We start from the raw sequence: 14,532 nt of genomic DNA on the forward strand, positions 1-14,532 counted from the left end.
GAGGAGCGATGTCGTTGGCGTTGAAGAAAGCCCCTCTCGAAATTCATCATGGAGGACTCGTGAGAAATAGAGTGGATATTGATCAGATCTTGGGATGGGCCAAAGCCACGGAAGGAGAACCGCTCCGCGCTTAGCTGTGGGTAATAGTTTGCCACGAGCAATGAAGCACTGAAAACCCCGTAGTAGCTACTACGTATTAAACCAAGTAGACCAGAGAACAGAGAACATAGTATCAAATTCCAGCCACGCTTTACTACGATCCATCAGCTCTCATTCCCATATTCCCATGGAACGCCAAACCGTCATTCCAATAATCACACAACAGCCACCAACAGTCGATGATTTGATTTAGAAGAGCCCAGCAGCGGCAACAAAAACGCCAGCAAGGCCCAGAGAGTAGGGGTAGTTGTTGATATTGTTGATGCCCTATTTACAGTTAACACTACAAGGTTGGCTAACCCTGGGATAGAAGACAGGAGGTCCTTACCGCATTGACGATGACAGGAGCAGAGGGCTGGGGCTTGCCAGTGCCCGTGGCAGAACCGCTGCTGGGCCGCCCGTCATCGTCACAAGTGCAATCCCCACCGCCACTGCCGCCAGTCTGAGTAGCAGTACAGGTGGGGCTAGAGGTAGGGGCACGGGTAGAAGTGACGATGGTGGTGGGCTCACTGCTGGTGGCGTCAGTGCCGGAGGGCCCAGGAGTGCTAGAAGAATCAGTGGTGCCACTGGGTTCCTCGGTGGGTTGCTCAGTGGGATTGGGATCAGAAGTAGACGATGCAGGTGGTTCGGTGTGTTGCTCGGTGGGCTCAGGATCTGAGGTAGATGACGCAGGCGGCTCGGTAGGCTCGGCGGTTGGCTCGACAGTAGGCTCGGTGGTGGTGGTGCCGCCGGCGTTCTAGGGTAAAATGTGTTAAACGTTTTGAGAAGAGAGCTGCCAGGTGTGGGCGAAGGGAGAGAAAATCACTACTCACAGGATCGGGGATTGGGAAGGTGATGGGATACCCAATGTCTGCAAGAGCACAAAGTGGTTAACACGTTCTTAATGAAAGCTCAAATACGGAGAGCGCCAGGGAAGCATCTAACTCACCTTTGCAGAAGGTAGTGATGAAGCCGACGGCGGCGTCAGAGTCGGTCTCGTTAGGGCAGTCGGTAACGGCGTACTGGGTGTAGTACCACGGGGCAACTGGGTTCTTGCAGAAGCAGATGTAGTTGTAGGCCTCGGTACAGGTCTGGACATATTCAGCGATGATTTTGTCAAGGACGGGAACCTGAGTAGAGCGAGTCAGTATACTTAATGTTCCTTCTGAGGTGCCACAAAAAGGACGAGACCGAATTGGCTGGGGGCATACAGCGCAGTTGGGGATGTAAGCTTGACCGGAGGCGATGCCGACGAGGCCAGCGACAGCCATGGCTATGGAGGTGGTAGCCTTCATTGTTCCTTGGATCTAAATGCCGTATTAAAGCCCAAGAGATTACGAAGTAGATGGTGTGGTGTTGAAGGAGAGGCCAGTGTAAGACAAGACTGATTTGAACGAGCGGCTGGGTAACGAACGACTTGTTTTCAACGGAACCGTGGGTATGCGTGTGGTGAGAAAGATCACAGCAGTAAGACGGCGGCAGATGAGGAATTGATATAATTCCTGGCAACCGTACGAGGTGTGCTCCCGGCGGCCGACGGAAATGATCATCTCATTTCCTCTTTTCAATAGTGTGTGCTTGACTGCTTCGTACGAGGCCACCAATCCATCTATCCCCGTCTAGTGTGCGCCATCCTGCTGCGTGCCATCACTCCCCCAAGGCCAGGACTGACTGGGATTTGGCTGGACTCACTCCATGCCGATATCTTCTCCGGTCCCTGCGACACAAGACTCATGAGTGAGGGCCGGGGATGGGGCTCGAGTCAACAAGGCATCGCGAGTTTTCCTATTAACGACACTTATTATTTCCTACAGCTCTTCACCGGTGTCAGTATTTCTTTGGCGGAGGACGAAACTTCAACGGTGAACTGCCATCTTTCGATGAAAGAAGCCTTGGGACCGATGAGGATCAATAATCGTCCTAATGCAGGGGGTCACCCGTCGCGAATCGAGCTAGCCAGCACCGACATCTCAGGCCGTCCAATCCGCTCACACCTGACGACCGGGGATCATGCCCAAACGAAGTTATCAATCTTATCAATCAGATCAGTGTGCTGAAAATACCGACGCTGAAAACCGGAACGAGAAAAGCCCACTGCGGAATCGGCTGTGCGACACGAAGTACTTCGTAGCCCTTCTCTAGGGTAATTCCAATTTATTTCGGCTGCGCTTCCGTCACCGGGGCTAAGCCCACGATCCACAACAGTTGTCGTCCATTCTTTCGCTACCAACCCTGCGGCCCAATCTTTGAGAGGAAGGAATATAGCGACAATGTGGCCGCCACCGTCGACAGGCACATCCACTACGATACGCTTCAACGGGGATTTCCAGCGTACGGCCCGCCAAGCAAAGCGCGATCGTTTAAGCGGGAGGATTCTCGAAATCATGTGCAACAAATTTATGTCGACAGCAAGGAGGAAAACGGATGTCCAATTTGTACTATTCGAGTGTGGGGCTATAAAGACGAAGACTCAACCTTGAAGTGATCATCTTTCTGCTTCGGGAACTTCTTCGCAGCTATGCTCTGGTAGATGCCGCCGTTGACACAGGGTATATCTAACTCACGTCGCCTGAGGACTGTAGCTGTGAGGAGACGCATAGGAGAGACCTGGGGGCTGACATTTGGAGCGAAAAGAAGAACCACTGAGCCGGGAAACGGGAGTTCTCCAGTAAGCCGGAACAGCCCCGCAGGCCAGAGGAAAGAAGGGATGGATCCAAGGTTAAACATGGAGAGTAGTCTGGGAGATCTCTTAAGGGAAGATCCTGGGAAGACAGTTTAGTATTTAAGAAGAAGTCAGGCCGAGCTTGGCGGAAGAAGTACTCTGTTTCTTCCTCAAGTCGAAGTCTCGGTTTACAAGCATATACAAACATCTCTCCCGCCTACGAGAAGTTCCCGAAGTGCTTGAAAAGTGAAGTATTCCGCCATAGGAGGGCCTTCGCTGGTATACTCGGTATGAGTGGTGAAGCGGGTAAGTGCAGCTTGCCCACACATCACGTACATATTAGATAGATATATATATAAAGAATGAAGGTGGTAAATGGTGTGGAACATTTCTTAAGAAGCTGTCGTAGAACGCCAGCAAGGACTGACAGACATCGGATGGGAAAAAATGGCGAAGCACACAATAGAAGTCCCTTGCGTGTAAGTGTCTCTGGAAGACGCTACCTCAGATAATTAAGCGGGAATGACTTCAGGGCCCGAGTCATACGGCATAAAACGTGATGGCGAAAGGAATGTATTAAACAATCAAATAACAGACTAGAAAGGAATGCGATACTGGGCTTCTGAGAACTATGATAACTTGAGCTGATGATGAGGAAATTGTCGAACGCGTTTGACTCGTATCCGGAGGAGGAGAAATAAGAAATAAGAAATGAACCTTCCTGGCTTCCCAGCATTGGAACAACATGTTTCCGTCTAAACTTCGTATGGCCCACTGCGTCATTGTTCCCGATTAAGGGAGCCAGTCGAATCCGCGCACTTCCACCGTGGGCACCGGGGACTTGCAATGATAAGGCGTGGGCGTGTCGGCGTGGCTTGGGTAAGGCATCAGATGTTGTTGGCTAGTAAACCTGTTAGGTGACCAATCTGCTAAACCTCGGATTGAATCGACTTCAACGCTTCTGCTCATAGTTTCCTCGCCCCCTTGAACTCTCAACATCAAATTTTTAATCCGTTTCATTCCCATTTTCAGGCTACAACGTTTCGAGTGTTGCTTATTAGACAAAGACCTTGACTCTCATGGGTGCGCAGAGCGGTCGTTCCTAAATTTGTGCAACGAATTCCAATGTCGGGTTGGCTTCCAGGAGTGGCTGCAATGAAACCCCTTCCCGTCACTCAAGTCGCCGCGGTACTTTGTATTCCGTGATCGCGGAAGCATCAAATCAATTGTACAAGGTACCAAACACTTCGCAGTTTATTAATACCCCAACATTTTTTTTTTCTTGCGTTGCAACTGTGGGAGCAAATTCTCCACAACCCCACGGTACTTCTCATCTCTCTTTGGGTACCGCGCTCAACCCTGGACACATTTCGCATGTGAAGATGACGATGCGCTGCTTGGTCCCTCAATGGAATCTCCATCTTGACGCTTGTTGCGATTGTGGATGTTTCTCTGGGAGTGGAATGATTTATATGTATCGAGTCAACTTGATGAAATCGACGAGTAGCATCTATTTTTAACAACAGTTGACACTCCAATTGCCCCAAAGAGCTCTCTGTATGAGCACCTGAAGTCTATATTCTTTGAGTAACTTTTAGAAGGAACTCGGAGCTCGAGGACAGAAATTTTAGTGCCGTTCCAAGGCTCCAACTGCGCCCCCACAACTGCGAGTGTCCATCCATTGTCTGTCCATTGTCTCCGAAGTACACTGAAAATGTGGTGTCTCAACAGAACCAGTCGGCCTCCGAAATCAATCAATTGCACCTGCCTTTGCCGTGAGGTCATCAATTGATCCCTCCATCCACTCGCGCCTGACCAGTTTTGCGTCTATTTGCACCCATTTGCACGACTCACGTCCATTGGAGTTGGAGTGTAATTTTTGCGATTAGCGTGCACTCCTCAAGCTTTCCAGATTATCACAAGCCTCAGGCCTCGGTCCACCCAGCCAGAAACTTAAAATCTCGCTCCGCTCTCGCCGCCTGCCTCTTTCGCCCGCCTTCAAGACCCTGTTGCCCTGACTAGAACCACTCGGAATTTTTCCCTCTCACTCATCATCTCGAGGTTTATTCCATTCAGTAGTAGTAGCCTTGCGCAAAAACCTTCCTCGCAGCATCTTCCAAGTATTAGCCTGCAGTCTAGTCTGGCAAAAGGGCGGCTAGGGTTGCTGCAGCTCTTACTGCCAAACTTTCTTCACGGCAGATGCGCAGCCAGGTAGCCTTGGCTCTCTTAGATCCGCCTTCACCCTCAATCGAGATAGTGTTTGGCGCCCGGCCTTTTATATTCTTATACGTCTCTTGTTAGCGTATAATCCCTTTTTATTAGTCCTCTTTACTTTTTATAATTCTTATCTCCCCTCCCTCTCACCGCCTCCCACTTTTATACCGCCAGCCAACTCACTTCAAAATGTGGGACCGCCTCGTCTCCTACCTCACCACCTTCTGGCTCGGTGCTGCCGTGCTCGTCGCCGCTCTCTACATGGTATCCTTCGTCGTGCCTAAAGCGGCCTTCGTGGCCCGCGCTCTCACCGGCTATCTCTGCTTGCTGATCGCCTCGTGCATGGGTCTCCTCATATGCATCGTCTTCCGCCTCTTCGGTATCGCTGGGAGCTCGCAGTGGGCTGCCGGCCGCGTTTTCAAGTACGCCATGTACCTGACTACCGGCGTCACCTTTGAAATCATCGACCCGCACGGAGTGCTGGATAACACCCGCCCGGCCGTCGTGGTCGGAAACCACCAGACCGAGCTCGACGTGCTGATGCTCGGGTGCATGTTCCCGCGCAACTGCACCGTGACGGCCAAGGCGTCCTTGAAGAAGATTCCTTTCCTCGGCTGGTTCATGGCCCTTAGCAAGACCATCTTCATCGACCGGGGAAATGCAAAGGATGCCAGGCAGGCCTTGAAGGGTGCCGGTCAGGAGATCGCTAGGAGGAATCAGAGTGTTTACGTTTTCCCCGAGGGCACGAGGAGTTATAGTAGCGAACCTATGCTGCTTCCTTTCAAGAAGGGCGCTTTCCACCTCGCCGTCGAGGCAGGGGCCCCCATTGTGCCCTGTGTTGTGGCTAACTACAGTCACATTTTTTCGATCAAGGGACTTGTTTTCAGGTCTGGCAAGATTCCCGTCAAAGGTACACTTTCCGCTATATCGTTGTTGAAACACACATCTTACTGACACCTGATGTTAGTTTTGGCGCCTATCCCGACTAAGGGTCTTACGTCTGCTGATGTCGAGGACTTGGCGACAAAGACTCGTGAGAAGATGCTTGAGGAGCTTATTACTCTCTCAGCCGAGGCCAAGGGAACTGTTCCTGCCGCGATGAAAGTTGCTGCTGCTTCGAAATGAAGACACCACGGCGTCTAGCCGACGCTTACGGATGATCTTCTTATCATTGTGGCGAGCCAACGGCATTTCAAGAGGGTGATTGAAAGGCTCACTCTGCCAGCTAAAGTCTAGATGCCCTGCTCTGTGCTGTTGGCTAAAGTCAGCAGGTGCGAATCTCGCAACTTTTTGAGGGGGCACCTCAACTATACCCGGAGGGATACCGAGCGAGGAGGGAAAAAAGTAACATCTACCCATTTTTCTTTATTTTTTTTTTCTTGTCTGATCTCACGTCTGTCATCGTCTTTATGGGAAATACGCATATGCACCTAAATACCCCGATAGAAGGCAGCATAGCGGAACACAGTTGCATTGCTTGTATTCCTCTCTCCCTATCTTCTAAAAAAACTGTCTCTTGTTTCAGACGCCGCCAGTTGTGCTTGCCTTAGATTTCCCCTCCCATTTCTTTCTGGATTTAGATCATACGAGATTTGGGTATTATCCAATCCGGCCATCTAGAGTAACTCTTGTTTGCTTGTTTGGGTAGCTAGAACTTCTTTTTTCGGTTGTCGTCCCCGGCTTTGTTGGCGAGCGTTTTATGTGGGAAATGTACATGAGAATCGGATGTTATGGGTCTTGAATGGTGTTCTTTCGTGTGATCCCCTCGAGCGTTGCAATAGATGATCCACAATAGCTCTGATGTTTACTTGATGGCTTTCTGGCGGTCTGGCATATTGTGACCAGTGGCGGCGCTTTGTCCTTCGTCCATCAGTGGGTGTCGGCAAGTAGTCCTATCTTGCACGGGTATGCTGCATTGCGTCTAGTCGAACTGAGGATTGGAGCCGCGCAGACTTGGGTCGGGGTGTTAACATTCTCCATACACAAGGAGATTACGAACGGACTCCGAAGCATTGATAAAAGCAGGTGTTGCTCCGTATGGCAAAAAGTTACACTTTTGAAAATCAGGTATATTCGGAAGCTAGGGAAAGAAGGATATGAATTCGTAGATGTACAGTGCTTTATTTCCTTATTTCTCTATTACCCCATTCCAATCTACACGCGCCTATTTAAGGGCAGCCTGGAGGCTCTCGAGAACCTATGATAGAACCCGCGTTAGCGATATTCAAATCAGAGCAAAGGGAATGAGCCTCGGCGACAGCGGAAAGCATACCTCAAGTTCAATCTTGGCCTCAGCGACATCCTGCGCGCTTCCGCTGCCGTTGGCAATCTTCTGAGCCTCGGAGATCTGAGCGCGGACGGCATCGGCGCTGAAGTCCTCCAGGGGGTAAGCCTCGACGGCGTTGATGCTGAGGACGGAGTTGGGCTGAACAACAGCGAATCCACCGGAGACTAATTCCCAAGTTAGTATCCCTTCTCGTCTATTCAATCCGGTCTCGGTTGGTAAGGAGGATCGATAAAAACCGGGGAAAAGGAAGGAGATGGTGGAGGATTGGTTTCGCATACGGAAGAACTGCTTGCTGCCACTCTCCTCAACGACCTCGACAACACCGGCCTTGAGCTGCTCGATAACGGGAACGTGGTTCGCGAGGACACCCATCTCACCGGATTCCGCGGGGATGTTGACCTGGACGACCTCCTGGGACTTGTAGAGGGACTGTGAATTGATTTTGCGGCAATTAGCTTCTTGGTCACCCAAATCCCATCAAAACGCGCCAATCCTCCGATAAAATCTCCATCATCTTCGAAAATCGTCGCGAATCGATTCAATTGGATATAATTCGTACCTGGTGAGGGAGCGAGAAGCTGAGCTTGATCTGCAACGTTGTGGAAAAAAAAATCCTTGTCAGCCGAGGGATTCAATCGATGCACGGGGTCGAATGGCTTGCCTTGTCCGAGACGGCCTCGGCGTAGGTTCTCCTCTGGAGGGGGACGCGGAGCGCAGCAGGGCGAGCTCTAAGAGCCGTGCGGGCGAAGCGGAGGGAGTTCATGACGGGCTGATGAGGGGGGAGAGGCGCGATTGATGGCGAGGTTTTGGTTGCTTGAGCAGCTTCAATCTCGTACGGATCTTGATCGGTCGTTGTGTCGGCAACATTTTGAGGTTTGGCCAATCCGAATGCGGCTTAGCTAAGAGGGACTCACGTGGAATGTCACGGGAGACTAAATCGAGCCTTGGGATGCGTTTATGTATATAGCGGGTCCATGCATTTGACGATTTGTGACTCTGTCAGCAGCCATTTTGTCTGCTGGCAGCCTGGCTGCTGTTGCCACCTGGGTGTGTCTGCCGAACCTCCACTGAGACGCTGCACTAGTAATTATTCTCAGGTTGGACTGGACAAGGAGGAATGCACAATGCACAGATCAGGCCCCGCCAAGACGGAATCTGAGGAGCTTGGGACATTCAATGACGTCGCTTCTGTCTCCTCGCTCTTGTCTCCTCGCTCTCCATCGTCCTCATCCTCCCACAAGAATAAATTTGTGTCCTGTCTGTTTTGTTTGCTTATTTCAGATGCTCTCCTCTTCCTTTGAGCAAATAAAGGTGCCCTTCTCTCTCCCGACATAGAAGCGGGGTTCTTGAGAAGGCTGCGCACTGCTTCCACCGGCTTCACCTACCTCTACTTCGTAGACCGAGGAGCACACTTGAGCGAAGCAAGCTTACATCAAGAATCCGGCCGGATTTACGAGCTAATACCTTCTTGCCGATGATCTCTGGCTGGTGTCTGCACGTTGATGTCCATGTGCCTTCCGCCATCTCTAGGCGAGGGGAAAGGAAATAATAAAAAAACAAGAAGCATCAACAGGTTAGTAGCACACCGGGCAGAGGGAGCATGTCATCGGCGACTCCAGCCTGGCTCTCAGTGGTGGAGTCGAGTAAGTTCTCGTGCCGATTCTGAGCACATTCGCGTCAGTCGCAGCTCATTTTAGTCTGAGCTCTCTGCATAGTGAAGCCAGGGTGTGAGAGGAGACCAGTAGCTTGGGCTCTCTTCCACCACCCTTAGCATGTGCTGCGCGGCGTTCTGCGACGCTCGCGACAAATCACAGAAATCTATCACGTAGGACAGACCGGGGATTCGCTCACTGTCTATGGGCGAAGGGGGAGGGGGAGGGGTGTTTTGATGCAACTTCGACCAGAGTTGAGCTCAAAAATCGTCTCAATGGCTCACGGCAACATCGTCGGATGAGTTCATCGATCGGGAACATGGGAAGAGCCTCTCACCCCGCAAAATTGCGCCCCCTTCGTACGAAGGAAGTGCGATAAAATCATTTTATGGTGCAATACTAGATTGCTAGATGCCACAAGGCAGATGGAGATCCCACCCATCCAAAGCGTCTGGCTCCGACTTTATACGACGACCACCCTCTTGTCATCTCGGGGAATATCCCATGCTATGTACTCTCTCCCCACATAATGTTCCCCATGGTCGACGATTAACGATAAGCGATGCGACGAGAATCGAGGAGGTGTCTCTTGGGACACAAAAGTTGGACAACCAACTTCCAGCCTGAATCTTCGGCGATCAGGAAGCTGAGGGAGGGAGGTTGTTCGGAGATGTGGGGGTAGGGTACGAAAAAGTAGGGTCTGGTGACGTGGGTTGCAGATTCCTTGCTTTGAGTTTGGAACAAATTCACTCATTGAAACAAAGGGTCTTCCTGCAATCTTTCCGATCGGCTATTGTTTTATGCATCTCCGCTCCGCTCCTGGTGCATATTTGCCCCATGCAAGACCCCTCCGTCATGACGAAGGGGGCTCTTAAGCTCGCTGATCCATGCAATGGCGGATTTAATTCAATCTCGTAATACTTGAATCCAACATGTCTCTGGTTAAATCGTGCCTAGGGTGGGAAAGAGGGCGTTGTAGCTGAATCTTTTCCGCTTCAAATGTTATCGATACGAGTTTGGGGTTAGGATGAATCTCGGCATTGGTTCCTGGCCGAACCATAAATGGCAATGAATGCCAAACACATCAACATTTCACTCTTGCTTCGTACGTCGCCGAGACCTTTGACTTGTGCCTGGTGGAGTGGGAGGGGAGGATAGCATCAATCAAGGTCCCGAGTTCGTAGCCGGCAAGAAAGGAGCCAAATCCACAGTGGACTCATCCCGAGGCCGGTTTTCTTTGTTGACATTCGCTCCATGCTTCTTTAGTGTAATCATCAGTAAATATTCGAGTAAGCGCGTTTGGAGAGAACACTCTGGGGGCCGGCTAGAGCAGCGGAAATGTCTGGTGTGGTACTTCGTTCGTCAACGATGGGGGCGAGTCTAATCAAATTTAGCCCATAGTCCAGCAGTCAACGCTAAAAAAGATCTCGCAGCGTCCAGCCGACAGCAAATTTGCACGGATGTCGCCCCCACCTCCTGATCAAATGTTCGACGAGAATGGTCCGGGTGGTATGAAGTACATCCGCTAAGGACATGAGGGCATGATGACTTCGAAACAGGCCGAGCCAAGCGGATTCCGAGATGACCACAGGGGTAACCGGCAGTGAGTTACAGTGGGTACTGAGCCGTACACCGCCGAAGCTAGCCACTGTGGTCGCTGACGATAGGGCTCGGGCTTTTCCTGACCGCCAGCACGCATTAGCGGGCGTTGCTTGAGATTGGATTGGCCAGGCCGGGCCTGAAATCGGACTGCACTTTGCCTGGTGGCACCTTCACACTTGTATTATTGATCCGTATCAATTCAGTTTGCCCCATCACTGTATACCACTGGGAAAGAGAAGAAAACAAGGCACAAAAAAGAAAAAAAAAAAAACCAGTTGGCTCAGCAAAAGACTAGATCAAGGCAAAACCTCACTTCCCGGGTTGTTGTCTTCGTAAAACAGCAATGTATTATTACCTGTACTTCATAGTTTCACTTAGGCCTCTCTCGGCCAAGCTTGATTGACGCCGGACTTCGATTGCTTGGCTTGGGCTTGGTTGGACCACGCCTTGTCCTGTTCTCATTCGCGCCGGCGTATCACACGCGCTGAAACGAACTTGTGGTGCCCAGCCCCAAGCCAGTCCAGTCCATTTGGCAGTACGAAGTATTACGCACTAAAAGACACTGTGGAAATAAGAAAAGTAACCCACTGTCCCAAGTCACCCGAAGCTCAAATCCTATTTGACGTTGAGCGCGAATTTCCTGGAGACCGTGGACACCGCCTGGAATTTCCCTCCAAATCTTGTCAGGGTGTCACTATGATCTGAATTTTTACTGGTAGCTTGTACTTCTTTCGCCCCATTTCCAGATTCCTTGATTTGATGATGGTCTTTGATGAAATGGTTGATCCATCAACCCTCCTCCCAAGCCCACTTAATGCCCATGCAGACTTCATGTCCACGCCCATGCCCATCTTTCCCCCCTACATACCAAGACACGCCCACGAACCCACACTTCCACATTGATCCATCCCTACATGCACAATCAAACCGCTTTCCCCACTTCCAACGTTCGAGTATTATTGTATCCCTGTTGCTACCGCCCAACGCCCTCTTTCCAGAAATCCAGCATACTCTCATAAACACTCTTTGCCTTTTGGGCGTCCCAATAAGAAGTTCTCTCGAACTCTAAAATACCGTTTCCTTCCTGTCTACTCACGCCACATCGTGAAGAAGACGGACCATAACTTTCATCAACTCTCCTCGCTTGACCAACCCACTTGGACCTTCCCTTCCACTGCGCCACCAGCGTTGACCAGCTGAGCCGTCCACTGCAGGCCAACACCTTAATCTTTCCATCAGCAAAGGCGTAACGCTTCCTTTCGCTTGGCAAGCCGCAGTCACCTTTGACTCAGAGAGGAAACAGGGCGTATAAGCGTCATTCTCACCGAGGAATAACTGCTCCCTGTCGGATCTATCGCTTGCGTACTATTCTCATCAGCCATACACACGCCTTCTCGAAAACCCCGCTTACATCGCACGATGCTCCTTATATTATAGCCAAGGGGTCCCTAGGGACACATCTACTTCGATTCCGGAGCCTGGCAAACGAAATCTATCACGATCGGTTCATCCAAACAATTTCCTATCGTTGCGAAAGAGGAAAACTTTTTTTTTTCAACCATCTCAGAAACTCGGCTCCACCACACCCAGGAATCGAGCTCGCCGATCGCGTCTAAGACTAACCCGCTTCACCGAGCTCGTTGCCCCACATTTTTCTTCTATAACCCCAGACTCACGGCACTTTGCTTAAGCCTATTGCGTTCTTACATCGCGGCACGATGGACGCGGAAAGACTGTCATCCTCTGCCTCCCAGGCCATGACTTGGTCATCACGCTCGGCCAACGTCCCTCCGATAGTCGACGAGGAGGCCGGCGCCGACGTCGACGAGCCGCCCGACTGTAGTCTCGGGAACAAGCATACGCTTGCTCCCGGAGACTTTAAGAAGACATCAGTCCGCAAGCAGTCTGACCGGCAGTCCTCCCTACTGACGAAAGCTCTCTTGAGTCAGCCAGACGAAGACACTGTCGTCGATACTAAGCCGAGCGTACAATCTCGTCAGCGCCGGCGCTCCATGACGAGTAATATCAGCCTGGCCTCCACAGTTGACCTTACTAGTGACACGGGCCTGACGAGCCCATCTAGGGCCGACACACCAAGCCCTCCTCCACCCGAGATGCCCATTCTTCGCCTCCAAGATAACGATCACCAAGGCCCTAAGCTACAGTTCGGCGGACTACCTAGCCGGACGACGAACCAGCAAACAGACGAGCCGCCTCGGAGAAAAAGCATCACCTTTGCTTGTCTTGCACACCCAGACTTGAAACCCGCCGAACAGAAACCCCCCCATATACAATTTGCTCCTACCACTAAGATTAACGCCGAAGCACCCAGGAAACCCTGCATCAAATTCACCTGCCCCAACCCAGTACCTTCAGCGACCGTACCTTCCAAAGAGAATCCCAGCTCTCCTTCCAAGAACCAACGTCCTCTCAGCCCTTCTACCACCAAGGAATCGGCCATCGTCAAGTCTTCCGAGGCGCAGCCCTTGGTCCGGACCCGATCCGCGGAAGCTGCTTACGACGAGCCGAAGGAGGACGACTGGATCAGGGAGGAACACTTTTCTCCTAAAAAGCGCCTCACAATTAAGGATACTCTCACAAAGGAAAACAATATTCGGAAGATCGCAGAGGAAGCTGAAGAAGAGGCAGAGCAGGAAGAAGATGGTGGTGATAAGAACGCGGATAATGAGGATGCAATTGATGAGGACGACGACGTGGACGATGAGGATGAAGACGATGAAGACGAGGACGAGGATGGTGAGGATGAAGATGACGACGACGATGATGACGACGATGATGACGACGAGGATGACGACGAGGATGAAGATGAATACGGTTCAGTTGAAGGAGACGATGGCTATCACACAGATGAAGAAACGGGCTTCGCCGAGTCTGACGAGGACGATGATGACGATCTGAATCTGTGGAATCACGGTGTCAAACTTACGATCGGGCCTTCTCCGAACCCCCTCCTCTTCCAACGTCGGCAGTCAACAACCGAACATCACTCCGACTCATCAACGGCTTCCCGTAGCGGCCTAGAGTCGACCAAGAGGTTAAAAACAAGACGGGGATCTATCCGCCCTTCGGCGCCTGAGCTTCCTGATAGCACCGACTTCGTTTGCGGAACTTTTGATGAGGACCGCGAAGTCGAAGAAGCATACATCTCTCACCGTGCCGCTGTCAAAGCGCAGAAGATGCACGTCATACCTCAGGACATCGACCCTAGTTTCCCAACGTCGGACATCGAGGACGGCGATGGCGAGGAGTTGTTCAACCCTGTTCACGACGAAACCGATGAGCATATCTGGGAGATGGAGGATGTCCACCATGACAAGGACCGGGCATCTCGCAAGAAGATGAAGTCTGTTACCGCATCTCCTAAGAGGTATCATTCGCCGCCCCCCAAGGTCCGTGGGCGCTCTCCGAGCAAATTATTCGACAGGCACTCGCCTCGTCGCATGAGGTCGCCCCCACCCAGGGCTATTACTTCATCCCGAGCATCGCCTACGGCAACCCGGGTGCAACCCCGACTTGCCGGTCTCTGCGCGCCAGTTGATCTAGTTGCGACTAAATCACTACCCCGTCCCGGTGGCATGATCACCTTCTTGAAAGCAAACAGGAAGGCTAAGGCTATTTCATCGGAGAACCATGTGCGTGGGGCCATCGACATCGTCAAGGGCCTCGAGAAGAAGCGGCAGAGACGGAAAGAGAAGTACTTCCAGAAATACTGCAACCGGGCGCGCAAGGGGCAGGTTCAAGAGCGAAAGGCCGTCCCTGGACAGGGCGCAACCAAGATGAGAGAGCTCGGCCTTCTTATGGCCGGCAAGACGGACCGAGGCAACTACGTCCTCTCCGTCTAAGATATGAAGACATGGAGAGAGTGTGAGTGAGAGAAAAGGAGAGCCAGAGATTGACTCGACGGGAAGAGAATAATGTGGCTACCGAAAGCCACTAATGAGCCACGAGAACGAACT

General features: G+C 51.5%; 3 protein-coding genes and 1 pseudogene across 3 annotated transcripts; 2 read left to right on the forward strand and 2 right to left on the reverse strand.

Annotated features, from left to right (window-relative positions):
* Window positions 1–348: 348 nt before the first annotated feature.
* Window positions 349–1,433, reverse strand: SAPIO_CDS5860 (uncharacterized protein; the record flags this gene model as incomplete). The annotated part of the gene is made up of 5 exons (XM_016788100.1): window positions 349–426; window positions 488–895; window positions 972–1,009; window positions 1,088–1,268; window positions 1,350–1,433. 5 exons carry the CDS (start codon window positions 1,431–1,433, stop codon window positions 349–351), a joined length of 789 nt encoding a protein of 262 aa, XP_016642416.1.
* A 3,770-nt stretch (window positions 1,434–5,203) lies between these two features.
* SAPIO_CDS5861 (putative acyltransferase) lies at window positions 5,204–6,139 on the forward strand (the record flags this gene model as incomplete). The annotated part of the gene is made up of 2 exons (XM_016788101.1): window positions 5,204–5,924; window positions 5,982–6,139. 2 exons carry the CDS (start codon window positions 5,204–5,206, stop codon window positions 6,137–6,139), a joined length of 879 nt encoding a protein of 292 aa, XP_016642417.1.
* Window positions 6,140–7,178: 1,039 nt separating this feature from the next.
* On the reverse strand, window positions 7,179–8,064 carry SAPIO_CDS5862 (uncharacterized protein; the record flags this gene model as incomplete). The annotated part of the gene is made up of 5 exons (XM_016788102.1): window positions 7,179–7,211; window positions 7,287–7,465; window positions 7,580–7,730; window positions 7,861–7,890; window positions 7,975–8,064. The coding sequence occupies 5 exons, from the start codon at window positions 8,062–8,064 to the stop codon at window positions 7,179–7,181; spliced, it is 483 nt and encodes a 160-aa protein (XP_016642418.1).
* A 4,209-nt stretch (window positions 8,065–12,273) lies between these two features.
* SAPIO_CDS5863 lies at window positions 12,274–14,418 on the forward strand (annotated as a pseudogene; the record flags this gene model as incomplete).
* Window positions 14,419–14,532: the final 114 nt, after the last annotated feature.

The sequence above is a fragment of the Scedosporium apiospermum genome (assembly GCF_000732125.1).
Source record: "Scedosporium apiospermum strain IHEM 14462 chromosome Unknown SEQ_SAPIO_0099, whole genome shotgun sequence".
Lineage (NCBI taxonomy): Eukaryota > Fungi > Ascomycota > Sordariomycetes > Microascales > Microascaceae > Scedosporium > Scedosporium apiospermum.